The 26,970-nt window shown below is 45.0% G+C and overlaps 2 protein-coding genes across 5 annotated transcripts in view; both read left to right on the top strand.

Moving 5' to 3' along the window:
• Window positions 1-19,142, top strand: part of LOC118786689 (adhesion G protein-coupled receptor B2-like) — a 64,230-nt gene extending 45,088 nt beyond the window's left edge. For 2 of the 3 annotated variants that reach the window (XM_036541952.1, XM_036541949.1), the window contains 15 exons: window positions 233-308; window positions 1,979-2,081; window positions 2,670-2,713; window positions 5,214-5,346; window positions 8,882-8,985; window positions 9,601-9,703; window positions 10,294-10,444; window positions 12,100-12,169; window positions 12,684-12,750; window positions 13,324-13,409; window positions 15,335-15,433; window positions 16,452-16,623; window positions 17,094-17,174; window positions 17,639-17,678; window positions 18,233-19,142. In XM_036541952.1, the coding sequence (XP_036397845.1) occupies window positions 233-308; window positions 1,979-2,081; window positions 2,670-2,713; window positions 5,214-5,346; window positions 8,882-8,985; window positions 9,601-9,703; window positions 10,294-10,444; window positions 12,100-12,169; window positions 12,684-12,750; window positions 13,324-13,409; window positions 15,335-15,433; window positions 16,452-16,623; window positions 17,094-17,174; window positions 17,639-17,678; window positions 18,233-19,089 (2,186 nt within the window). In that variant the 3' untranslated portion in view covers window positions 19,090-19,142. The remainder of the gene's footprint in view (window positions 1-232; window positions 309-1,978; window positions 2,082-2,669; window positions 2,714-5,213; window positions 5,347-8,881; window positions 8,986-9,600; window positions 9,704-10,293; window positions 10,445-12,099; window positions 12,170-12,683; window positions 12,751-13,323; window positions 13,410-15,334; window positions 15,434-16,451; window positions 16,624-17,093; window positions 17,175-17,638; window positions 17,679-18,232) is intronic. The other variant, XM_036541951.1, reaches the window with a different exon arrangement.
• Window positions 19,143-20,797: 1,655 nt separating this feature from the next.
• Window positions 20,798-25,638, top strand: LOC118786692 (adhesion G protein-coupled receptor B2-like). Of its 2 annotated transcripts, XM_036541957.1 has the most exons (4): window positions 20,798-21,477; window positions 21,931-22,044; window positions 24,105-24,158; window positions 25,398-25,638. In XM_036541957.1, the coding sequence occupies exons 2-4, from the start codon at window positions 21,937-21,939 to the stop codon at window positions 25,566-25,568; spliced, it is 333 nt and encodes a 110-aa protein (XP_036397850.1). In that variant the 5' UTR covers window positions 20,798-21,477; window positions 21,931-21,936; the 3' UTR covers window positions 25,569-25,638. The 2 variants fall into 2 exon arrangements, with proteins under 2 accessions (XP_036397850.1, XP_036397849.1); XM_036541956.1 differs by having other exon boundaries at window positions 20,798-22,044.
• The last annotated feature ends 1,332 nt before the right edge of the window (window positions 25,639-26,970 follow it).

Here is a 26,970-nt window from a genome sequence, read left to right as displayed (position 1 = left end):
CAGTCATCAGATGTCAGCCCTGTCCATTGCAGAGGAAGACAGGCCATCCATTATGCAACCTCATTAGTCCATGATCACTCAGACTGTTTAAAAGGTGGCAGGGGCAGAAGAGTTATAGGTGAGAGTGTGGGAGAGGGAGAATGGGGGGTGCGGCATGTGCCTTGTTTGAAGGCAGGGCAGAACCCGTGCTTCAGTGAAGTAGGTGAAGGTTTATTGTCTATTCTTTTCACAGAGTCTGAGGACGCCTCGTACTTTGTGATCGGGGTGATCCTGTACCGTACGCTTGGATTCATCCTGCCAGCACCCGAGTAAGCTCTGTGTGTGTGTGTGTGTGTGTGTGTGTGTGTCTCTGTGTGTGTTTTGTGTCTGTGACTGTGTTGTACCTCTGCTTCCCTGATACACTGAACATAATGCACCAAACTGTCATCCCAAAGAAGAATGTGTTCCATTAGAGAAAACTCTCACCAGCGTGGCTGATGGCATCTCTGGAGCCTCTTCGCCCTGTCTTTCTCCATCATTGTGCGCTCTGGCCTAGTTTCCACTCTGAATAGTTAATATGCCTGGAGCGCGGAGTGCTCCGTGCCTGTAGAGGGCTGAGGCGCTTTGTTTGAGACCGCTGCCGCGGTAATGAAGAGTGGCCTCTGAGACTGGGAAACGTCAGGTCAGCTCCCGTCTGTTTCATTCCCCCTGTGTCCCGGGTGTCTGGGGGGGGGTCGCTGGGGGCCAGAGACACGCCACGTCAGTGGAAGCACTGCTGACAGCTTCTGCTGGTGTCCCTAAACAGTCCAAGCAGACATGCAACAAAGGAAAAAAAGCAGCATCTTTCCTTTACTACTTTTCCTTTCATTAAGCATATGGTTGATTCCTGCACGGTTTCAGTCAGGCCCCTAGGGATTTGTTCTTGGGCACTTGCTGTGTTACTTCTCGGGTGAGTTTGTATTTCCCCTATGAGTTGTGTCTCCGTGACCTCCTAACACCGTCGATCACATGATCACTCTCTATGCCCCACCCCACTCCTGTTTTCCTCTCAGCCCAACGCGTCATGTGACCCTCTGCACCCGTGATCTAGTCAGTGAATGTAAGGCTGTTATTGAAGCTGGTTAGAGAAAAATATTCATTTGAAATTAGGACACCCTCCTCTCTCTTTAAAATGGGTGTGATGATCAAAGTTGTGAACTAGTTAGGACCCTTTTGTAATGTGTATTATCCTGACTTAAATTAAATTAGACAGAATTATGTTGGCGGTATCAGCTGGATTGTTTTTTGGTGTAGTTTAGGACATTTTCCACATAATTTCAAACTCTTAAGCCATGTCTTGTCAGTAAGATAAGATAAAAGGTGACAATTAAGAGGTTTATTCTGTAATATTGCCCTTGGAATCTAGTAGCCACTGGACCGGCTGTTTTTGATGTCTGTTATGTAGAGTACAGAGCCCCCTCTAAGGTTAGCCCCCTCCAGGTTAACAGTGGAGAGATTATTATGGGCTGGTATGTGGTCGTCATAATGTCTGGGTGGCATTGTAAACAACACAGGCGGAGGCTTACTGAAAGTGTTGGCGAAAGATAAGTAGTGATATCTTTCACAGAATGGAGTGGAATTTAAGGTGAAATACGTACATATTAAAAACAGAATGTAAATGGTTTCATTCACCAGTAACAGCTTTTTTTTATAGATGCGAGAGTGTTGGAAAAAGAAACAAGGCGTGACATGTTCCTTCTTGAATAAAAGATGGCGAAATGAAAATGCCCAAACAAAATGTCTAATGATGAGATGCTGAGAATGAGGAATGTGCAGAGGCTCAGCAATCAGGTGGCACGGATGTGCTGTGCGAGCAATGGAAGCGAAAGGCAGCCGATTCCCAGCCTGTACATGGAAACTGGGCAGGAGCTTGAGAATAGCTGGGAGGCATACAGTAGGGAGAGGATTGGTAGGGTAAGGTCATGTGACAGGCGCACTCCCTATCTGTCTCCCTTCCCAGAAGCCCCCTGGTCATCACTTCCAAGGTTCTTACGATGACGGTGCGGCCTCCTCCTAAAACCATGGATGCCACAGTGGTGGTGGAGCTCTCCCCTCTGCTCAACGTGAGTCACGCAGTGCACATAGGCATCTACACACCTACTGTCCACACCCAATGCATCTATGCAAGATGTGCTGTACGCTAATACACCTATTGTACACACCCAGGCTTCTACACACCTAGACACTTACACACAGCTATTGTATACACCCATGTATCTATACACTTTAACTAACTACCCAGTTCAGTAACCCGTACTAATACCTTACAGCCTCAGGACAAAATCACCATAAAATTAAGTAGAGTCAACCAAATTTATTACAACGAAAGCAAAACTACGCCACCTATTGGGACATTACTGTCATAATCAAAATTAGTAATGTAGATCATGTAGGTTTGCTCTTCATAATTAACATTCATTATGATTGTTACTTGTTACTTTACATAATGCATACATCATTTACTGTGTATATAATGGTTTGGCAATACAAATCTTGATTTAGTCTTGCCAATAAAGCAAATTGAACTGAAAACTAGAGAGAGGGATGAACAGAAAGACAGAGGGAGGGAGTGAAAGAGACACAGAGAAAGAGAAATATGTTTGTCTCTGTTTCTCCCAAACTGAATATCTCCTTCTCTCTTTCCTATGTAGGGTACATCAGATCCTCACTGTGTTATCCTGGATTACTGGAATACGTAAGTCTGCTGCCTGCACCAACACATACATACACACACACACACACACACACACACACACACACACACACACACACACACACATGCACATACACATACTCACACACGCACACACACACACAAACACACACACACACACACACACACACACACACACACACACACACACACACACACGCACATGCACATACTCACACACGCACACACACACACACACACAAACACACACACAATCGCACAAACAAATACATACACTTAAACAATGCATATACATGCGCACAATTGCTCTCATATGTGCATGCCCCAGCACATTCGTGTACACAAACACAAAGGTGTGTGTGTGTGTGTGTGTGTGTGTGTGTGAGAGAGAGAGAGAGAGAGAGAAATGCCTGTGAAAGACTCACAAGAGAGCAGTATAGGGACTGTACGAATGTAAGTAGAGATACAAATCATGGAGCAAATGGCCCTCCGCTGTGCACTGCCTGTCAGAGCTCACATCAGGAACAGCAGGGCCATCAGCAGGCTGCCGGGGGGCTGTCTCGGGGCTAGCAGCGGGCCAGTGCTCCAGTAGCTCAGACAGAAAATCCAATTTAAACCCAATTACCACAATAACCGATTACTGCTCTGACCGAATGAATTGTGGAATAATTAAAAGATGGATGTGAAAGGGTGATCAAAAAAGGCCTGTGGGATGCGGGGACCTCCTTCCCTACAGAGTGTTTCAACCAGGGTAGATAAGGCTCACATGCGCCTTCTATGGGCTTTTCTGGGGTCCATGCGATAACCAATTCTGACTGCACTCACATGTGTCCCTTTATCTTTCTGTTAGAGTATTTAAGAATTCTGAATAAAACAGGTGAAATGCTCCTGCTAATTGAAGTTCCAAATGAAGATTGTTGGAGGAGAATTTTCAGACAATCCTTATGCAATTAACTATGCAATCCAGTCCCATCTGCAGCTATGAAAAACCCTCTTCCCATTTCCGGTCCACATTAGCTTTCACATCCCTCCTCCCCTCATCTCCCCTTTTCTTTTGCCTGTTTTTGATATCAAAACAATGTCAACAACTGTGGCCAAATGAAGGCAATCCTCTCCTACCGCCATACCCAAAAGAAGCACAATATTCAAGCTTTTATTGTGTGGAAATTTGTAACTACTGAATCAATATTATTAGAAATGTAAACATCAGTTCAATAGTTTAACTCTCAAATGTAATGTAAGTCAATATTCATATTGGACAGGCTAATATCATTCATGTTTTACACATATGTGTTATTATAAACAACTCTAATAACATAGCTATGTAACTAGGTATATATGTATATATGTATGTATGTATGTATGTAGAAAATGCATAGCTTGCTAAGCCGGGAAATATTTATCAGCTTTTCAGAAAACAGGGGCAACTAAAAATAGACGTCTTAATAGAGTTTGTGGTATATTATTTATGTGTTTTGATCTGTACATATGTTCTGCAGATCAGTGGAAACATATTACCATGCTACAGTCCCTCTGTCTCCCATGGAATAGCATTACACTCACTTAAATTGCACTTTGATATGAACATCTGGCTCCTGGCTGTCGGCATTTATGAGTGAAGCATTACATATTCCTTTGCATGGGCGGAGGTCAGTAGGAATACTGATTTATAATGAATATTTTTCCGGAGTCTAAGTATTCAGAGTGCTGCCCTCTTGTAAATGTGCCCATAGTGCTCAAATGTGTTAATAATGTGGGCAGTCAGGAAATGGGGGCATTGGCGTAATTAAGTGTCGGGTTTTGGGGGGAGGGGGGGTGGGGTTGGCTGGCAAAGGAGCCAAAGTAAAAAGTGACTGGTAGAGAAAGGATGTGGTTAGAAAAGGAGGGAAAGAGGAGACAGAGAGAGGAGAAGAAAGGGAGGAGGGATAGAAAAGACAGGTGGAGAGGGGATTGGTAACAGGACAGGGAGGGATAGAATATAAGTATGGAGAGAGGAGAGAGTAGAAGCAGGAAGGCGACTGATGGGAGAGAGATGTCAGGGACAGGTGTGGGGTGATTCACACAGCATGGCAGAGATGTACTGCTTGAGGGTTTAAAAGAGATGGCTACCGGTACAGGGCTGCAGTATTATATCAGGACTGTAACAGACTGTTGCAGTGATCAGTCTGGACTTTAGACTTGCTAAAGTGCTGATTTTGGGTGATATGAATTTCTGGAGGATAAGTGTTGCCAGGAGCCCACTGACAGATGCTTGAAACTATACATTAGTGCAACTCTTAAACTGTGTCAGTAGGAGTGAATGTTTGAATGAATCTCTTACACAGTGAACGTGTTGAGCATGAAGCTGTGGGGGGAGTATTTTTTGTGGACACAGGCATGTGGTTTCATGCCTGTCACACACAGTGTCCCAGTAATACCTACCTCTCATGTTCACTCCTCCTTCCTCTCTCCCTCTTTCCCACTCTGTTCCTGTGGTTGTGCGCGTGTGTGCGTGTGTGTATGTTAATATCTCCTCGGTCAGGGAGGACGTTCCTGAACACTGGGACACTGAAGGCTGCCAGACGCAGGCAGTCCAGCCTCCAGCGCTGCACACCAAGTGTCTCTGCAGCAGGCTGTCCACAGTGGCAGTGTTAGCACAGCAGCAAGAGGAGCAGGTAAGACCATTGGCTACATTAGCAGCCTAAAGACCAGGTAAGACCGTTCGCTACAATAATAGCTTGAAGACAGGGTAAGGCTGTTCATTAAATTAGCAGCCTAAAGACCAGGTAAGACCGTTCATTTAATTAGAAGCCTAAAGGCCTGGTAAGATCGTTAACTGCATTAGCAGTCTAAAGACCAGCTAAGTTCTGTCTGTCTATCATCGTTGAAAGACTGGACAGGGCAGCAGAGCATTGACCAAGCTGTAGCCAGGAGGAGAGGGGATTTATGGGGAGAATGAATTACAATTCCTGTTATTGGAGGAGGGGGAAATGGTAAAAAGCACTACCACTGCTGGAAACCACTCGAAAACTGCTTATTCCGTGGGCGAGCACCAGGAGGAACACCTTTGTCAGCAGCCCTTCAGAGGCTGCAGAGCCAGTATATTCTGCACTCTGAGTGTGCGCGTGTGTCAACGCAGTAACACAGCACCGGAAAAACACTACTGATCTTTCGGTATATCTCCTTCCACCCCCCCTCCTCCTCTTCCTCTTATCTCCTGCGGTCTGCGGAGAGGCGGTGGGAAGCCCGCCAGCATTTTGATGGTTTGTTTTACGCCCTTTTTCCCCTCCCTTGCCTCTGCCGTTGGACGTCTTGTTTGGCGCCGTCACTCCGCCTCTCTCAGGACTGCCAGTCTGCGCTCTTATCAGCCTTTCGCTCCCTGTTTGTAGAGGATTTCCGTTGCCATTGATTGGGAAAAAAAGCAATTAAAGACAGTGGAACGTCTCCTGAGAGGCCGAGCGTTGGTGTGAAATAGAAAGAGAAGATCAGAAGCCAAGTGGAGCGCTGGTGTCATAGATAAGAGAAGGAAGGGTAAGAGCAGAGCTGAGGGCGTTTCTATGGCAGATTTTGGGGGATGGGGGCTGATGTGGCCGTCATGGAGGTGACAGTAATGCGGTTCGGCGTTGACACAGGCTGTGGCCTCTGATTGATGGGGACCAGGGCTTAATCATGGTGGCTGGAGCAGACCTGAGACCTGCGACCTGGGCGATGACATGTCTTTTGTGTTGTGGAAGTTTATGATCTTCCAGTGTGCTGTTTGGTGGGTGACGCTCACCTGCGCCCTTGAGAAAAAACTCTCTCGCTCCCCCCGACTTTGACTGATGTGTGATTCTGCATAAAGAAAGGGATGGAGGAGAGAGAGAGAGGGAGGGAGAGAAAATGGATTTAGAGAAGAGACTGTATGTCTAATGGGCCTCTTTCTGGCCTTGGAGCCAGAAAGCCGCCCCTTTTGCTGACCCCGCCTCAGATGTCCCTCATTTGCCGATTGTGTAGTTTTAGAAAAATGGATCCATCAGGCAGCACTTGACAGCATTTCAAACTTCAGTTCCAGCTTCCTTTGATCTCTAACTTTGAGCTCAAATATTATATGTTTTATGATTTCTGAAAATGACTGTGATTTGTTCAGAAATCAGTGTTTTATTAAAAAATCAGTGTCATAAACCTATTGCATAAGTGTAAAAATGTGGCAATGAATAATTAACAACAATCACAGTAATAGTTAACAATAATCACAGTTAAGGCAACTGTGAATGTTTTAGGCCACATTCTAATGAGGGTTCAGAGACTGACAGAAAGTTAACTCTTTCGGAGCAGGATGAAGATCAAGAATTTTATCTGCAGAGGCTTCAAGAGGCTTTAAGATTTATTATTAATATTAATATTCCATATCAGTGCTCTGCCTGGCTGATCCTGCGGGCAGGTTTCAGCAGGATTGGGGAACAGAGGGGAGGTTTCTGCCTCTGTCTCCCGCTGTGTTTGGGGTATGCATTTGGTTTTTTTTATGTGAATTCCTGCTATTTATTTAGGATTTTTCCAGCCCTATGATTTTCTCATTTCTGGCTGCTCTAGCTCACAAATTCAGGCTCCCTTTCGCACACTGTTGAATACTTCAGTCATGCTTGTGTGTGGAACACAGAATCTGACTAAGAGTAACCCCCCGTCGGCTGTGTGTGTCCCAGCTTATTTAGGATGAGATTAGCAGCCTTCTCATTTACAGTAAACCCGACCTTTGTGAGTTTTCTTCACAATCCATATCTGTGGCAGCACAGATAAGTGTGATTCATGTATGTGACAGTACGCGTAAGTGTGATTCATTTCCATGACAGCACACCTCCATGTGATTCATATCTGTAACAGCACACCTAAATGTGATTCATTCCTGTGACATGACACTTAAGTGTGATTCATGTCTGTGACAGAAGAACCTGAATGTGATTGATGTCTGTGACATGACACCTAAATGTGATTCATTCCTGTCACATGACACCTGACACATTGCATGCATTCAGCAGACTTTCTTATCCAGAACAATCTCCAGCACAATAGAACGTAAGTGTATCCATTCAAGTTAAAGTAGCAACAGTGTCAGACCAGGCTCCCATTCAAGCCCTACCACAAGTTAACTTGTGCAATCTGACTATGCAACAGAAGCCAAGTAACCTGCAATACATCAGTCACTTGCATTAGATGCCTTGCAATCAATGTGGGATGGGGATTATCCCCCCAATTTTCAAATGTGTTTTTCAAATCCGTATGTGGGTCATACTCTGTAATATCAACACAGATCTGGCTTTACAGTCAGAATGGTTTGAAAATTAGGTTATGTTATGCGTTATGTTTCTGTTGAGGTTCACACAAAGGTAAAATTTTATATTCATGACTGAATTGGCCATTAAATATATAAACTAGATTTATCAGTTTTCCCTTCTACCCCCTCTTCTCTTCTATAATTGAGATGGTGTATTTCTGGAGATTATGCACTGAAAAGTTCCATTTGAAATAGGCTTTAGACATTCAGTAGGTTCCAGCATGTTGCTGGCTCATACTTTAAAGCACACGCTGAAGCAGAGTTTATGCTCCAACAGCGCAGACTAACAGGGCAGACTGTTCTCTAAAGCCGAGACATTGTGCCTGCAGGGATTTTGACATGGACAACAAAAATATCCCCTAGGAGACCAAAATCACAGGCACTGAAAGTCTTAAACGCCCTATCAGCTACTGGAATTAGGAAGCCACTCACATTTTCCTGCAGACGCTCAAGGCAGCTGAAAGATGTAATACCTCACTCCTGTGCCTGCTGTGTTTCACAGAATGAATGATTGATTTCATGAAATATTGTGTTTCTGATTCAACAACAGAGACAACAGAGATCTTCATCAAGGAAACTGGCAAGAACACACTGTTCATGGCGTCGTCAGGCTCACTGTAGTTGACCTCTCGGTTAATGAAGTTAGAGTGCGAAAAGTACACAGCTTCTTTTCAAAATAAGCAAAAAGAAAAGAAACGCTGATGGAATTTTTTGATGCCTTGGACGTGGGTGGTGAGAAAGCCAGCTGCAAATCCAAACCAGATGGCTGCGTTTTAATCCAGCGTTCTCTGGACCTCCACAGAGTGGGCCTGCGTGATGATAGTTAACGAGCCTGGAAAGTTTGCAGTCGATGGGTGTGATCAGAAACCCCCCCTCTGCCTTTTCCCTTTGTCCCTCCCCAGGAGGCGGGGCCTGCCAGCCTGCCCTCGCTGCCCCTCATGGTGGGATGTGGGGTGTCCTGCACGGCACTGCTCACCCTGCTGGTGGCCTATGCTGCCCTCTGGAGGTACTCCCCGGCTGTCTGCTCTCTCTTCTTCCATCCCCTCCTGAACCAGGCTTCTCATTCTCACCCATTCTGTACTTCTGTTCTCCCCAGTCCAATCTGTGCTCTCTGACCGCTTCAGGTTAAATCCACTATGCTGTGTATCTGTTTTACTGGGCATCTCTCCTCTGGTTACCAGCCTGTCACTGTAGTCCATCCAGCTCATATATTCTCAGGTTCCATCCCTGGCTGTTCCCTAGCTCTCCAATTCTGTCCCACCTCTGTCCACTGTGTCCTTTTCTTACAGAGTGGCCACTGCCGTTGGGTCATATGACACATTCGTGTGCAGACATCTGAACTGTTATTATATTGTTATCTTGACTGGATTTGAATTCATCATTGACTATAAACAAACTGTTACTGGTTAGTAATCATAATTTCACATGGGGAAAAATATTGCTGGGAGAGATTTGTGTTTGGGCAAAACCGGCAGCTGGCTAAACACAGGCACTTGCAACTACACACAGCTACACGGGCACATGCAGCTACACACAGACGTAGACAGCTACACACAACTACATGCAGGCATATGCAGCTGTACCCATCTTTGCTGTTGCTGTCACTATCTTTCTCCCACAGGTACATCCGCTCAGAGAGGTCCATGATCCTGCTGAACTTTGGCCTGGCGATCCTGGCCTCTAATGTGCTCATCCTGGTGGGACAGTCCCAGACACTCAACAAGGTGAGCCTGGTGAGGTGGGGTCTCCCTCTTCCCCTCTCCCACAGGGATGGGGCTTTACTGAGTTGGTTTGGTGGGTTAGTGGAGTTACAGTTTATGGTTGGTTTAGTGGGGTGGTTCTTATCACTGTATGAGTTTCTGATGTGATATCTGTCTGCCTCCAGCCCTGAGAGGCTGAGCACATCCCTCATGCATATTTCATTATGTTAGCGCATACACATATGCAGACGCACGCGCGCACACACACACACACACACACACAGACTTATTTCTTCCTGTTTCCCTTTCCTTTTTCTGCTCCTAATTCAAATAATGAATGATGTAACTAACTGTTTCCTTCCTTTTCTCTCCTTGTCTCCATCCTTTTGTGTCTGTCTTTGACTCTCTCTCTCTCTATTGCTTCCTTCCCTCTTTCTTACTTTTTCTCCCTTCCTCTTTCTCTTCCTCCTTCTCTCTCTCCCTTTCTCTTTATTCTCCCCCCTTCCTTCCCTCTCCCCCTCTCTCCCTTTCTGTTTCCTTCCTCTCTTCACCTCACCCCCTCCTTCCCTCTTTCCCTCAACCTCTCTCACCCTCTCTCTCTTCTTTTCTCTCAGGTTGTGTGCACGATCACAGCTGCCTGTCTGCACTTCTTCTTCCTGTCCTCTTTCTGCTGGGTGTTGGCGGAGGCGTGGCAGTCTTACCTGGCTGTGAATGGCAGGACAAGGACACGCCTCATTCGCAAGCGTTTCCTGTGTCTGGGCTGGGGTAGGGACCTTGTATGTGTTGTACTGTTAAAGAAGATGTCCAGAAAGTGCTTGTGTGTGAAACCCTGGCCTTCTCTGCAACACAACACTACACCAAAGCACTGAAGCCATTCAGAATCATAGGTACAATAATGGTGAACCATGAAGTAAAGATTATCTTCCTATCAAAATAGGTTGATAAGCCATGTTATAATGAGTCTAATGCCCCTTCTAAAGAGCAGCTAACATTATCGGGTTTGTCATTTCTGATTGGCTGAGAGGTTCGACACTACAGAGTGTACCAGAGTTAGGTCAGTACAGAGTTGATAAGGGATTCCTCAATGTTTAAAAATTAGTCCTGGTCCTAAGCAGTGATTCAGTAGTCATGAAATCTCTTTAGTGTTGTAGGTGCTGTGACATCTGAAATCCATGAAAACTGCCTCTAGTTGTATTCAATAATTCATTGTTCAAATGATAAGATCTGTTAAAGTCAAAGGTCCTTTCAGAAGACAATGCATTTAAAAACCAGTGTAGCATAGTGGTTAAGGAGCAGGTCTCGTAACCGAAAGGTTGCCGGATCGATCCCCGCTGGGACGCTGCTGTACCCTTGGGCAAGGTACTTAACCCACAATTGCCTCAGTAAATATCCAGCTGTATAAATGGATAACATTGTAAAGAACTGTAACCTATGTAAGTCGCTTTGGATAAAAGCGTCTGCCAAATGAATAAATGTAAATGTAAAAAATCAGCAATGTTTTTCTGTGCTCGGAAATGAATCTGTAAATGGTGAAAACCTGTTTGTAACTGAAAATGATGGTGCTGTATGCAAGCACATGGAGATGTGCAGACCTGACCCCAGGGAGGGGTGGCTTGGGAACTATGGCTCGGGAACTGTGTTGCCCTGGAGCCTTCATTGTGCTTCCTACAACAGCTTCACTTTCTTTTCCTATTTTCCCATCCGTTCGTATTTTTTCCCGTAATTGCATCTGTTTAATAGAGTTAATCGGCTCATTGGTAATTGAATTAATATTTCAGAAACAGGCTCCTTACTGGCACCAGCAAAGTTGTAATGAGAGCGGAATTAATAAGCCTAATTGACACATTACAAGCTGACCGCTGCTAATGACATGCCTTTTACCCTGACCCAAGGGGCAGGGGCATTTCCTTACCAGCAGGGGGCGATAGAAGTCCGGGGGACGGGTACACTGAGAGGAGGGGATGTGGACATGGCCTGCTCTGGAATCAGTGTCTGTATCTGGATGCTGTGGAATCAGTATCTGTAACGAAAAGCCTGTGGGTTACATTCCTGGCAGTTTGATGGCCCTTGTAGGTTTTAGCACAGTATTTGACCTGAGCACCCGTTAGAGGGTGTAATCCAATAATTCTAGATTATAGGTAGTAGGTAACAGTGAGACATACTGCAAGACTCTCTTGCAGCATTAGAAAGTCTTTTTAGTGTTAAACTCCATGCACTTTTATATAACTGACTTTACTCCCTCTTTACCTTTGCTTCTTATCTGTGTCATTCTCTCTCATCCACACTCCTCCTCCTTATCTCTCCTCCTCTCTGACTCCCAAATTCTTGCTTTCTCTCCCCCTCCCTCCCTCCCTCCCTCTCACCTTCTCTCCCCCTCCCTCCCTCCCTCTCACTCACTTCCTCTCCCTCTCTCCCCGCAGGTCTTCCAGCTCTGGTTGTTGCGGTGTCGGTGGGATTCACCAGGGCACAGGGCTACGGCTCAGTCAGCTCGTGAGTCATCTTCCTGGGTCCCAGCAGCCTCACAGCACCAGCGGCTACAATTTCACATTGACATTAAAGAGCACACTCTGATTTCATTAGTTTTTTCTTACATTTTAACTCTTCACCTCTAGAATGCCTAATGACCTCTCCTCATGTGAGGGAATTGGCTGTACTCCCAAGTTTTCTCACAGCCTCTTCTAAACTGTCATCGCTGAATATGTGTAAATACTCATTAGTTACTAATAACCATGTGCAAATATAAAACATCCGTTACATCTGTGCCTTAAGTCTCCTCTTTCAGTGTGAATACAGGGTGTATGTGTGACCCATTTTCAGTACACCAGCACAAGACTCCACAGAACTGTGACTACTGTCCTTCCATATCCCTGACCATGATAATAACTGATGCAACACTGCATTCAGTAGCTGCGGTATCATTATTGGGGGGTCTCTGTAGGGAAGCTGTATGACGGAGACAGGACCCCTCTTTCATGTTCTCTCCCTGTGTCCTTTCCGTCCTCAGCTGCTGGCTGTCCCTGGAAAGGGGCTTGCTGTACGCCTTCGTGGGACCTGCTGCTGTCATCGTACTGGTGAGTTACATCAACAAATCCTCTCCCCATTGGCCAATCTCACTGTCCATCAGTATACTCAGCAGGACCATCAACAAATCCTCTTCTGGATTTTTTGGATTTTATGTTCCTCTACCACTGATATAGTACTGTACTGTACTGAATGAACATACACACAGTAAATACCTTCCTTCCAGTTTAGAATCATAGCCAATTCTATAGGTAAAACACAGATGAAAAATTGCATTTCCCTTTATGGCCACTTGGGTTTTGTGTAGAGGTGTTTTTCTATTGATGAATGCCCAGATAACTTCTGCTGCATTACCACTCATATGTAAGGGTACATTTTTGTTATTTATGTGATACCACAATGAAAATTGATTCAACAGTCCTAATGTTGGTGTTCAAAATGCAAGCACAATGCTAGTATAAATGGAACAATTCCAGAACATATGACTGTTACTTCTAATAAGGTGCACCTAGTTGTAGTACTTCTGTTTACATGGATGCAATCATAAAGTGGTGAATGTAATAAGTGAGAAAGTTCAAAGGTCATGCTGTGCTCCTGCAGTGATGGAATGCTGTCCCCTGCAGGTGAACATGTTGATCGGAATCGTCATCTTCAACAAGCTTGTGTCCCGGGACGGCATCTCAGACAAGTCCAAAAAGCAGAAAGCAGGGTAGGCACAATACACACATCACATGCAAAGAAACACAGAAACACCACACTCAAAAGAACACAAAACACACCACACTCACAGAAACACAAAAACAGACCACACTCACAGGAACACAGGAGCAAACCACACTCACCGTACGCATAAAATAAAAGCATAAAATCAACATCATTATGATAAGGAATGAAAAATGCCCACACACTTGAATCACAGCCGTGTAATGTTGTATGTGCTAAACAGTGTAAACCCATTTCAGATTGCCTGGCCTTTCCTTTGTTTAGTTAGTGTGTGTTTGTTTTTATGCACGGTACATATGAGCCAGGCTTATTGCTTATCGACAAACTCCTCTTGTGATTTCATAGAGTGCATTATTCTGACACTAATGAACTGCAGGTATTGATTCAGACAGTCTTCCCACAAATACATTAATAAGCCAGGAGGATTCAGGTATGAAGGCCAGGCTTGTGGCAGGTTTATCGGAGGAATATTATTGATCGGAATCCATCAAACAGTCTTTTAAGGGGCAGATGGCTAGCTGAGGGAATTCAGTCAGTGAGGTGAGTTAGTGATCCTGTGCGCCGCTAGTGTGCTGAGTCAATGAGCCAATGCTCCGTGAGTTAGAGAGACGAATCAGTGGGTGTGTGCTGTGAGTCAGAGAGGTGATTCACGTGTGTAGTCTGATGAGCCAGAGCCTCTTGGATTTGAATTAACTGCCATATCAGAATCTCAGTGCACTTACCAGTCTGCCTCGCTTTCAACAGTGACATTTATGTGATTCTGGACACACCGTGATGTGTAGTTCAGCTGCTTTCAAACACAGTTTCTCTTAATCTTTTTTGAAATATGAATTGAAAGAGACATGCAACTCCGTGCTGGGTTGGGAAATGAACCAAGAATAAGAAATGAAATTGTTTCAGATGTGGAAAAAAGAATTGTGTTGAAACAGCACATGGAGAATGTGTTGATATATCAGGTGTACTGCCACTGTTTATTCATATGGATGTAATTGCACGATAAATGTGTAACATATAAAATATGCAAGTCATGGCGTGGCCTGACTTTTGGCCTTAATGCAAAACTCACCTCAGAGGAAGAAATGTGAGCGCTGTCATAGGCTTGCTTTAATGTGCCAGGCAGGGCATGGACCTGTTCTTAGTAGCATTATGCAAGCTTATTTAAATAAGCGTCACATATGAGCAGATTATTCCTCCTCGAATGCTTATGCAATGGTTCTGCTTCATTGAATTACATGTGAAACTGTATTGTTTATAACAATAAAAAGTCTTGATTCTAATTTCAGGATAGGTCTTCAATATCGTTGTTATTTTTAAAATTATTTGAAGCCACATTACTTCAAATAACATAACCAGGTCACTTGGGTGTGTATAGTTTTATTCCATTCAATTAAGTTGTGTAGTTCTGGAGCATGAATCATCTCTGCTACCAAATTTTCTACATGTATACATGGCAGAATGGATGGTATGGGTTCCAAGGGAGTTATAGTGTATACAGCTGTCAGACTTTGTAGACTTTATGTTATATTGGTTTTACATGGTTTGATTGTGTTATACAGTAGGTTGTATAGTTGTCAGGTGTTGTGGAGTCATGTTGGGGTCACAGGGTATAAAGGTGTTTGTCTGTGTTTTCATTCTGTTGATGTTCTCTGTAATGCTGCTTCAATCATTCTTTCATTGTTTCTCTTTTCATATCCCTCTCTTTCTCTGTTCTCCCACTGTTTGTTTTGTGTCTGGTTGGGTCCTCTCTTGTTTTCCCTCTCATTATCCCATCCAATGTGTGCGTTTGGTTTGGCCCACCCCTTCCCCTGTGTGAATTTGGATTGGCCGGACCCCTCTTGTGTGTGTGTGTGCGCTTGGGCCGGCCCACCCCGCTCCCTGGCCCCTCCCACTCTGCTGTGTTATGTCTTGAAGTCAGGCGCTGGAGCCGCACGGTGGACCGCTCCCCAAATGCTCCCAGTGTGGGGTGAACTCCCGCAGCACTCTGTCCAGGGCCACCACCAGCAGCGTCATGTTAGTCCCATTCCACCTGCTGTCTCTCTCTTTCACTCGCGCCCACACCCTGACCGTAAGAACAGGAGCTCTTCAAAGCGCTCGTCCAGTCCATCTCTCTCTCTCTCTCTCTCTCTCTGTCTCCAGACTCAGTATGGCTGCTGCTGCAGTCTCACTGCTGCTACACCATTACTGTACAGTATACTCAGTGCACTGGACTACAGCACTACAGGTGTTACTCAATCTGCAGTCTTCGTGACACCTCAGTGAGGGCACAGCCTGCATATCTGCCTATCTGCTGGGTCAGCGTAGCTCAACGGTGCAATATTTGTCTCCAAAATGGGATTTACCGACACAAAAATTAGGTGCATTCTGAGTATGCTGACCTTTTGAGCAAGATCTCCACAGAGTCTGCTCTCAGAATGAATTATCTCCACTTCGGCAAGCCACACAGCAGCATGGGCCTGGCACTCACTTTAACAGACACTGTTCCCATGAGTCCACTGCGCTACCACTGCTGAGAGAGAGGGGAGGAGAGTGACTGGCCTGCTCTTGAAAGAGAGAAAGAACCAGGGCAGGTCCTGCCAGGTCCTCGGTTCTTTTGCACTTTGGGAAAAGTGAGAACGCATCCATTAGTACTCAAGTAGAGAGATGTGACTGCCACTGCTCCTGGGGCGAAGAGCTATTAACCTGCGTGTGTGTGAGTGTGAGTGTGAGTGTGAGTGTGTGTGTGTGTGTGTGTGTGTGTGTGTGTGTGTGTAAGAGAGGGAAATAGATTGAAAAAGACAGACAGAGAGAGAGACTGTGAATGTACGTGTGTGTGTGTGTATATGCGTGTGTCTGAGAGAGTGTCAGTTGAATTATGAATGAGCATATGCCAGCGTGTGATTATTTACCCCAGTTTATCTGAAGGATGGGCCACATTAGCTCTTCTTGGTTAGTGTCACGGAGTCCTTTGTGATGCTGCAGAGCGGGTGTGAGTGAGGTGCTGAGGCTCCCTAGTGGTGAGGTGCTGAGGTGCGCCGCTGTGTCTGCACAGGGCGTCTCTGTGGAGCTCCTGCGTGGTGCTGCCCCTGCTGGCTCTCACCTGGATGTCAGCTGTCCTGGCCATCACCGACAGGACCTCCGTCCTGTTCCAGGTGCTCTTCGCCGTCTTTGACGCGGTGCAGGGCGTGGTCATCATCACCGTTCACTGTGTACTGCGGCGAGAGGTGAGTGTGGCCGCCATCTCTCTTTCATTTCTGACACTTGCAGCTAACCTGATGGCACTAAGCCTTCCCTGGCCCTGGAGGCCCACAGTGTCTGCAGGGCTACCCTACCCTGGCCCTGGAGGGCTATGGTGACTATAGGGCCGCTCTACCCTGGCCCTGGAGGGCTATGGTGACTATAGGGCCGCTCTACCCTGGCCCTGGAAGCCTGCAGTTTCTTAGCTCTCTCTCTTATGATTCAAATAAGCGTCTTGCAATGACTACACAGATGTGTAGTGCTGCCAGTTGTTTGCAGATGGTAAAACTGTACAAAATAACTATTAATCTCCCTCTGTCTCTCTCGCCCTGTCTCTGTTTGTTACTCTGTATATGTGTCACTCTCCCCCTCTCTCTCGCTGTCACTCTCTCTCCCTCTCTCTTGGTCTGCCCTCCCCGCCATGCACCCCCCCCTCCCCCGGGTCTTTGTCATCCAGGTGCAGGATGCATTGTGTGGTCGCATGGGCGTCTGCAAGGACGACAGCGAGAACTCCCCGGACTCCTGCAAGAACGGCCAGGTGCAGACAGTGGGGAAGCAGCAGCACGTCTCGAACCCTCTCAGTTCTCCACCAAGGGGCACCCTTTCTGTGGTGGAGCATGATCAGTCCTGCAGGGCCATGGCGTGTCATCATCAACACTGTCATTTTGCTTCTTTTCTGTTCCCCGTTTTAGTTCTCTTTTGACTCTTGTCAAGACAACAACACGCTGACCCAGCTGTGGGGAATAGTTAAACACCTGTCTGTTGGTGCTTCAGATGTAGCCCTGGATCCAGCTAAAAAGAGTCATGGTTTCTGCTCATTCTTCACTTCACTGAATACAATCACAGTGATTGCCCTAAATTTAGCACTGCCATAGCTAGTGCCCTACATCTAAAACTGCCACAGCTAGGGGCTTCAGTCTTCTGTTATACTATCACAGTTTAACACAGTGCCGTCACATTAACACTCTTTAACTCTCTTCTCTGCTTCCTGTCCTTTTGTAGACAGACTTTGAGAAAGATGTGGACCTGGCCTGTCAGACAGGTGAGGTATTCTGGTCTTTGTAGTTTTTCTGTTCTGTGTGGTTTTTAGAACTGTGAAATGTGAGTGATTGCAGCCTCATGGGAAGAGCGCAGTGAACTCGGTGAACCCAAATAAACATTGCAAATTCCGTTGTGGTGTTTACAGCAGGCCTGTGCCGGTGTACTGAGGGGTATGGAGTGTTTGTAGCGACGAGCTCCCTAACGGTGCGGATCACCCACCTTTACCTGTTACCTGTACCTGTTACCTGGACCTCAGCCTCAGCTCGCTCTCCTCAGTGCCACTATGCTAATGTGCAACTTCACTATGTGGGGTGTAGATGGATATATCTGCCCTCCAGAATGTGGTGATCCTCTTATTTATAATTTGCCTCCCACCCCCCCCCACCTCACTCCGCCCTCCTTATGTCTGTATTCCTTTCTCCGCCTACCCTGTCTGCATCCTCTCTTTTGTACACCTCCTATTTTCTGTCTTCTGTCTGTTTTCATCCCTCTCTTTCTTTCTCCTTTCTCTATATCACCTCTCCCTTTGCTCCCTGCTCTCTCTGTCTCCCGCAGTCATTTTTAAAGAGCCCACCATCACAGGTACGCTGTCCCGTATCTCCCTGGACGACGAGGATGATCCCAAACTGGCTAGCAACAAGGACACCATCAATCTCAGCAGCCTGCCGGGCAACATCCCACCACCAAACCTGCTGGTCCAAGTCCCGCCACTAGGGGGCCTGAACGAGCTAAGCGAACAGTCGTTGAAGAAGGAAGTGAACGTCGAGCAGCAGCACCAGCAGGGGACGCCGGTGTACCTGTGCACGGAGAGCGGGCTGGGATGGGTGCGGCCCCAGGCCGTCCCGGGGTGCGGAGGCGAGCGAGACTACATGGCCCTGCCCGGCAGGACGAGCTTCAAGGCCATGCCCCGCGAGGCCGAGGACATGCCCCTGAACATCACGGTGCACGACGCCCCCTTCCCCCCAGCCCTGCACCCAGCCGAGGGCAAGGCCCTGTACGGCTTTGTGTCCATGGACCACATCAACACGAACCTGAGCCAGTCCTACAGAACGCTCAAACCACTGCCCACCCACGCACTGCAGTTCAAACAGCACCCCTCAGTCCGACACATCCTTACCGGGACAGCTAATCGGACCAGAACACTGCCCCGAAAACTGGGCAGCACCCACACCAGCCTTTCTGTGGGGTCCCTGGAGGTAAGTGGGGGAGGGGCGTTGATGGTCATGCCTGCCCACCCCGCCACCTGCCTAAAGTCAAATGCCACTGTACTGTTCACCCTCAGAAAAAAATCTCAGAGCAGCACTGTAATATGCCGCTTTATCATAGTGTTGGTTTCAGCAGTTTTATTCACAGTGAAATGTATGAAGCCAGTCAAAGGATGGTTTTTAATTGATATTCCTGAAGAGATGTGAGATGGGTTGTGAAATGGATTCAGAATTTCTGAAGGCCATGAAACACACACAGTGAAAGACCAAAAAGAGCTTTGTACACAGCAGTGCTTCCATGTCAGCAAGGTGGAGTTTGCTGCAAGACAAAGATAAACTAACAAGGAACGTTATAAACGTACTTTACTAGTAATAACTCTTAAATTTTATTTCAATTAAATGTTTAGATTTAGATTAAAATGCAATATTAATCATTTGAATATGGTAAAGACTAGCTGTCCGTTCTAAAAACAGCTGCATTTTTTGGTTTTGGTTTTGTTTAGTTTTTATATAGTTGTATAATGTTCCTTCTAAGTGTGCGCAAAAACATTTATAGCCAGATGGCAACCGTAACACACATTTAAAGACTATAATACACACAGGTGGGCACTATACCACACATGTGGAGACTAATACAGAGAGGTGGGCACTATACCACATATTTAGAGACTATAATGCCCACAGGTGGGGACTATAAAACACATTTATAGATTATACTATAGACAGGTTGTGACTATACCACACATGTGAAGTCTAATACAGACAGGTCGGAGATATACCACACATGTGGAGTCTAACGCAGACAGGAGGGGACTATACCACGCATTTAAAAACTAGAATATGGATGGGTGGGGACTATACCACAAATTTAGAGACTATAATATGGACAGGCAGGGACTATAGCACCATGTGAAGGGAATAGCAGATATGCATTTAAATGCTGCAGTCAAAGCATACTGCACTGCATATACCAATAACACGTCAGATTTTAGCTTAATCTGTCACACCGCCTTAGTTTTGTGAGTCATACCCCACGCTCTGAAAAAGACAGGACTGCACTCCTGTGTATTGGGGGCTCTGTAATTGCCACAGTCAGATGGCTCCTGCTGTCTATGGTTCCTCCTCAGACCCTGGAGCAGAGTGCGTGTACGGACAGACAGCCTACTCTCTCTGTGTTCTCGGTGCTCATTAGCACAATGTCTACTCCCTGCGATACAGAGACCCCCCCCCCCCATGGAGATCGCCCCCGCCACCAAACAGCCTTATTACGGCCCCCGAGCCTCCTGTTAAAATCAGAGCATCGTTCCATGCCATGTTCGGATCTGAACCTTTTTATTTCGCACATTCAGAAACGAGCGACCCTGGGCACTGAAGTGATAGCATCACAGTGGGGGCAAGGGCCTGAATCATTAAGACATTAATAGGAGAAAGAGAGTCCTGTCTCTGGGAGAAAGGATGGATCTCACTTTCACAGTGTTCCTTAAGGCAGGCACAGTGGATGAATCTATCAGTAAAATTTTACTTAATAATACCGCATTAAAGAAACTGTCACAGAGTACTTGATGGTGCTGTGACATCACGAGCATTTAGCCTGGGCAAAGACATTCAGGCTGGGTTTATACCTGTGGATTCAGGAGATGGTGTTGCCTGTTGGTCCCTCATGAACTACGACCCAGGAGGTGGGGATCGCACGAGCCCCTGTCCTGAATGTGTGCATGTCCTGTTTGTGTGCCTCAAGACGGCTCGACCGCTCCTCTTCCTCCTGCTCCTCCTCCCCCTCCTGCTGCTCCTGCTGTGTTTTAGACCTGCTGAAAATCCCTCACCCACTCCAGGTGGAGGTGTTAGAGGATTTTTAAGAAATGTGTGTGTTTGTGTGTGTGTGTGTGTGTGTGTGTGTGTGTGTGTGTGTGAGAGAGAGAGAGAGAGAGAGAGAGACTCCATGGAAACAGTTTACCATTATGTAAGGTGGTGAAGTTTAGAAGGTAAGTATAGAAAATTGAGCAGATAATAGTGTAGTTAATACTGCCCTGAACAGTACTAGACTATTAAAACAAATAGTTAAATAATCCTATTGAAATTATTAAATGTTCATACACTTACCTCAGTTTACAGGCATTTAGTTACGGAGTGGTAGTTCACAGATCAGTCCTGAAAAATAAAGTTCCAAAACATGAGATATCAACCTTACGTGCCATTACACTGGAATACGTGTGAATTGTCATGTAAATGGTAACGTTAACATTTTATCCATTCATATAGCTGTATTTTATTATGATAAGTCCCTGAGATAGAACAAGGTGCCCTGCCGAGGATATGGACCAAAGGTCTTCTGCTCCACACTGCTGCCTGTAAAAAATGTCAGGACAGGAAAGTCTTCACTGTGATTGGGCCAGCATGGAGTATTAAATCAGTGTGACTACTTGGAAGTGCTTCCTGCTGCTAGACCCGCCTACTCTAGAGGAGCGTGTCCCTGCAGACAATCGACCACTCGGTACCGTAGAGGGTTTGGCCGTGTTGATCCTGAACCCATGTGATTGACGATGTCTTTTCTCCCTCCAGAGGAAAAGGGTACGGTACTCTGAGCTGGATTTTGAGGTAAGACCCCACTGCTCCTCAGATCTTTGACATCACCAATCATCAATCCCGCCCCTTCACCTGTTCCTATTGCCTTCTCATTATTGTGTATCCCCCACCCCCCATCCATGCATAGTGTCACATGCTATGCATGCTAAAATGCCTGCCAGTCTTGGGAATGAGCTGGGGACAGCAACCAAGCAGATGTTTCAATTTGGCAAATGCCGTACCCCATGCCGTGTGCCAGCCCAAACACAAAGATCAGATGGTGGAGTTGCTGACATAACTGGACTGCATTTGCACAACAAGACCTCCCTGAAATAACGGGGAGATTTAATAGTCACTGACCGCAGTGCCTGTGATGCTCTTCACTGAAATGTGGGCCGTGTGGGGGACGTCGCCAGGGCTCTCCGGGTGTCGTTCTCCTTTTTTTTTTTTTTTTTTAATTCCTTGCTGTTTTTCTTCCTGTTGCAGAAGGTGATGCACACTCGTAAGAGACACAATGAGCTCTACCATGAGCTAAACCACTCCACCGAGTTCCGCACCACAGGTGGGCAGACCACAGACCTGCTTATGCCTAGTCCCCAGGTAAGGTTCTCTTCCATCCCGCCCTGCAACACAGCACCATCCCACCAGTTCCCCCTACTATCTCTCTCCTGTCCTCCAGCTGTGACCCCTCTGTCTCCCTGTTCTCCGTCTGTCTCCCTGCTGTCTCCCCTCTGTCTCTCTCCTGTCTCCCCTCTGTCTCTCTCCTGTCTCCCTGCTGTCTCTCTCCTGTCTCCCTGCAGTCTCTCTCCTGTCTCCCTGCAGTCTCTCTCCTGTCTCACTGCAGTCTCTCTCCTGTCTCCCTGCTGTCTCTCTCCTGTCTCCCTACAGTCTCTCTCCTGTGTCCCTGCAGTCTCTCTCCTGTCTCCCTGCAGTCTCTCTCCTGTCTCACTGCAGTCTCTCTCCTGTCTCCCTGCAGTCTCTCTCCTGTGTCCCTGCTGTCTCTCTCCTGTCTCCCTGCAGTCTCTCTCCTGTCTCCTGGCTGTCTCTCTCCTGTCTCCTGGCTGTCTCTCATGTCCACAATGCAGTTTTCATTAAACAGATTTTCAAGGATAAATGTGTTTTCATTGAAGGTGGATTTATAATGACATCAGCAGCTGGAGTTAAGGTACAACACAGCTGGTTTGGTTATGCTGTGTTTATTTTTGTGATGTCTCCGTGGCTTCGGTATTTTAGAGGGGAGGACTGAGTCTCAATGACAGCTCTGAGAACGAGGCTGAGCGTGTGCCCGTCAGGGCTCTGAAACTGACAAATCAGCTCATCTGTGTGCATAAGGGTAGGGTCTGATTGGCTAGGGTCAACAAGTGATTTTAAGCAAACTGTCGACTGAAAATACAGGAATGGAAAATACAGAGGACTGTGAGATCTGTGGGTGTGCTGAATGCTGAGTGGAGGAGAGAGGGGAGGAAGCATCTGTTGTGAATTTGCTGCTTGATGAGAACACTGGGACCAAGGTCTGGATAAAGTGTAGCTCAAAGGATGATTATGAGAAGAAATGCCAGCGCACTATTCAAATAAACTAAAAATATGAAACTTTAATACAGTCATAAATGCGCATAGTATATTCTTTTCACATGTACAGCATGTTTTCAAAAAACACAAGCTGAAAACAAAACAAAAAAAAAATTGGCAGGCCTGTTTCTCACAGATGTTGCCGTTATCAAATGTCCTTGTGATTTTTGCACAGCTTTGATTTAGGATCATAAACCTAGTGGTGACATCCATATGAACCTTCATCTCAGAGAAGGGAAAATGCAGTCGAGCTGAGCGTTAGATCACAGATAACAAGCCCATGAAGTAAATAGCTTATAAAAATAAAACAATACAACACATTTTGCATACATAATTATGGAATGGAACCAAAAAGTTTCCATTCTGTATTTTCCTTTCTAATTAATATGGGTATTACTTTACTTTACTTTGAAGGGAGTACAGTGTGTGGTTTATCATTGCTTATTTGTTCACAGATGAATGAGACACTTGGTGAAATATAACAACTGAAGCTAGCAGGTTGATGGCAGTACACATTTTCTGATTAGCTTGTAGCTGTGAGCACAAATTAAGTCTATAATCCAGGCTAGTGGACTACTTGGAGTGAACTTTGCTGGTTCTGTGTAGACCTACATGTCATGTTGTGAACGCACTGGCGAATTTTCTCATGAAGCTTCTGACAGTGTCACAGTTCTAAGTCACGCTCAGCTGCTGTATCCCAGACTTCACGCATCCAAGGGCTTGTTTAGGAGTCTGAGTTACAAAAGTAGGTCACAAGAGAGAAATAAAATTGAGCTCTTCTAAAAACTTAAAACATGTAGCTGGGATACACTGCTTCTAATTCAAATGAAGTATGTGTAAAAGATCCAACTTCAATTGTTTTGTGAAGCAGCAGTCAAGGAACACTTTCTAATTCTGTGCTTATTTTATTGAATGTCATGGAAAGCTCAAAGACTGCATCCACATTCTTGAAAAATCACACAGCAGGCTTTGGTTCTTTTATTTAGTCCGAGATTGTCTGGGAATGAGGCATTTCCAACTCAGGCCAACGGAGATCAACAGTGTAAGATTCTGACGACATCATCGCTGACTCTTTTTTTCTGTGATACCAGAGGGAGAAGCGCTGGAGCGTCTCGTCTACCGAAGGGGAGAAGAACTCCTCCAGTGTGAGTAGAGAGGGGTCCCCAAACTGGCCAAGCCCTGGAGCCCCTTTAATGACTGAACATACTTTTTATGATCCCTCCCCCATATGAAAATCCAACCTAGCATATATAAAAACAAAACAAAGAACAAAAAACATATTATGCTGTGCACTCACCAGCATGTCTGCATTACATGTATGTATGTGTGTGTGTGTGTGTGTGTGTGTATATAAATATATATATATATATGTGTGTATATATATATATATATATATATATATATATATATATATATGTAATATATATTTTCAGGCAACCCTAAATGAATAATAATTAGTCTTGCATCGCCCCCTGGTGCTGGTCATTCTAACTGCATTTTGAGGCTCGGCTGTGTGTCCCAGTCAAAAATGTCCCAGGAAGTTAAAAACCCATTTCTGCCCCCCCCAAAAAAAACAGAATTTCTGTCACATAAAGTTGAGATTTTTCTCACAAGTACAGTTTTACAAGCTGTGGTATTAAATGTTTTCTTTAGATTATGACCAAAGTAATAATTATGTCAGAATTATGTCACTATTATGTTATTTCTGATGATACTGAGATAACAAGTCAAAATAACAAGAAAAGATATGCTAATTATTACTTATTAAGTGCTCTTTATGAGATAGTGAGATATACAGATTATACAGATTTGTGTATAGTACACACTATAGTATAGTGAGTATACAGATTCAGCTGGCCGAGAAGCAGTTTGGAAAGAGCTAAATCTTTTTTTTTTAAACTAGATTTAATTTTAAGTGGAAAACTAAGAAATGTATCAGACAAACATCAAAGGCTCTTAACCATAATCTTCTGTGTAAATTATATGCAAAAAATAATAAAAAATAAAGTACAAATAATGACATATGTAATCAATTTCACCATGGGTAAAGTAAAACTATGAGCAGGTATACTATGTTATTTAAATCTGTTTTAGAGAATTTTTAGGTCATCTCAACTTTGAAACATATCTACTCTAACTCCTTTAAAGGGTACACTTATGCTTTCCATTTGCAAAATAAGGGTAAGTATTTACAATGCAGAAATGCACATACTGATGAGACTACATTTAGATCAGAGTGAGAAATTACCAAATGAAAGCACCTATATAGACTGTTGTTAAAAGTGAGTATGAGCCTGACAGCCTGTAGAATGCTTATATATTTTGTAGTGTATGTACATAGGCTCAGGTGCTCACTGGGGAGCCTTGTGTCTCTGTTCCGGCAGGACAAGTCCACCCCAGATGACCAGCACTCCTGGGACAATGTCAGGACAGTGACCTTTGAACCCACAACTGACAGCAGTGACCAGGACAAACTGGAACTGAGCCAAACCTGGGGCACAGCCTCCGCTACCACCCCAGACACTTCTGAAGGGGACTTCCAGACCGAAGTCTGAGTCCAGACACAGAAACAAACACTGGCACACATACTTACACATGTGCACACAGATATACATACACACACACACGGCCTCACACATACTCACACATACATTCACACATGCGTACACACACACACACTCAAACATTCACTCACACATGCATATTTTCACACATACATACACACACTGACATACACACACACACACACACACACACACACACACAGGCATGCGTGCACACACATGCACACAAACACAGTCACATACTTATATTTTTACTGCAGACCAGATGAACAATGCAATCTCTATTTTCACACTTTACAGGAAAAGGGTTCGGGGGCATTTTTTTAAAAATCTGTCTGAAATGTCTTGATTTTTTTCTTCAGAATATGTTCTCTTTCACCTGTTTGATGATTAAAAAGAGCATTTCCACACTGTTCTTTTATTTAAAAAAAAAAAATGAAAAAATCACGTGTGTTGCACCCAATTAAGACTTTTCGATGTTTCTTTTACCCTTTGTCCCAAAAAATCGGTTAAGCCAAGAAAACTTGCTGATAAATAAATGATGTCCACTGCTTTCTCCAGCATGGCTAAATCCATTCTCACCATGTTCAGCTCCCAGCTTTGTGTTTACTTCCCGAAGGGTTTTTTACTTTATATTTTGTCATTTCCTTCTTTGTGGTTTAAAATTTACAAATAAGAGGAAAAGTATTTGAACCAAACTTTGGTTGGTTTGCGTCATGATCTGTGTCTGTGTTGCCATTTCCCTCAGATGGTGGATTCACAAGTGCATTTCCATCTCTTGTAAACTTGAGGTTTTGGAAAAAAGCTTTCACTACGGGTGGGCTGAGTGCTTGGTAAAAACAAGAATGAGCATACATGAATTTCATGACTTTTGCTTTAACAATACGAGTAATTAGGGCTATGATCTGTACTTGGAAAAAGTTAAAGAGCTTGACTGTGACATCAGTAAAACTATTGGCTCTATGGAAGAGCTTGTCTTTGTTGTCAGTGGAAACTTGTTGGCTGTATGGAAGTAAAATCGCATTGAGTGTTTGGTAGTACCTAAACATAAAGTTGCAATCAGCTACAGCACATAAATCCTGTCAATCAAGCGGAGAGGACAATCTTTTGTAGGCAACATCATTAAACTGAGAGTATAACTGAATGACGTGAATTAATTCAATTTAGTATGACAATCTGTGATATTATACTGAAAAACCTGTACTATTACTCCAGTCTGTAGCTGGGAAGGGTAACCCTGCCGAAGCAGGTGTTCAGTTAAAGGTCACGCGAAGCAGCTTAATGAGATGAGTACGGCAATATGAATAATATATGAAAAATTAATAATATGTGCGCCATCTGAGAGTACAGGATGCCAGTACAAGTCATAACTCTGCACACCTTAGTAGAGACA

This window comes from Megalops cyprinoides, chromosome 12, assembly GCF_013368585.1.
Source record: "Megalops cyprinoides isolate fMegCyp1 chromosome 12, fMegCyp1.pri, whole genome shotgun sequence".
In the NCBI taxonomy this organism is placed as follows: Eukaryota; Metazoa; Chordata; class Actinopteri; order Elopiformes; family Megalopidae; genus Megalops; species Megalops cyprinoides.
This window is presented reverse-complemented; position numbering and strand designations above follow the sequence as displayed.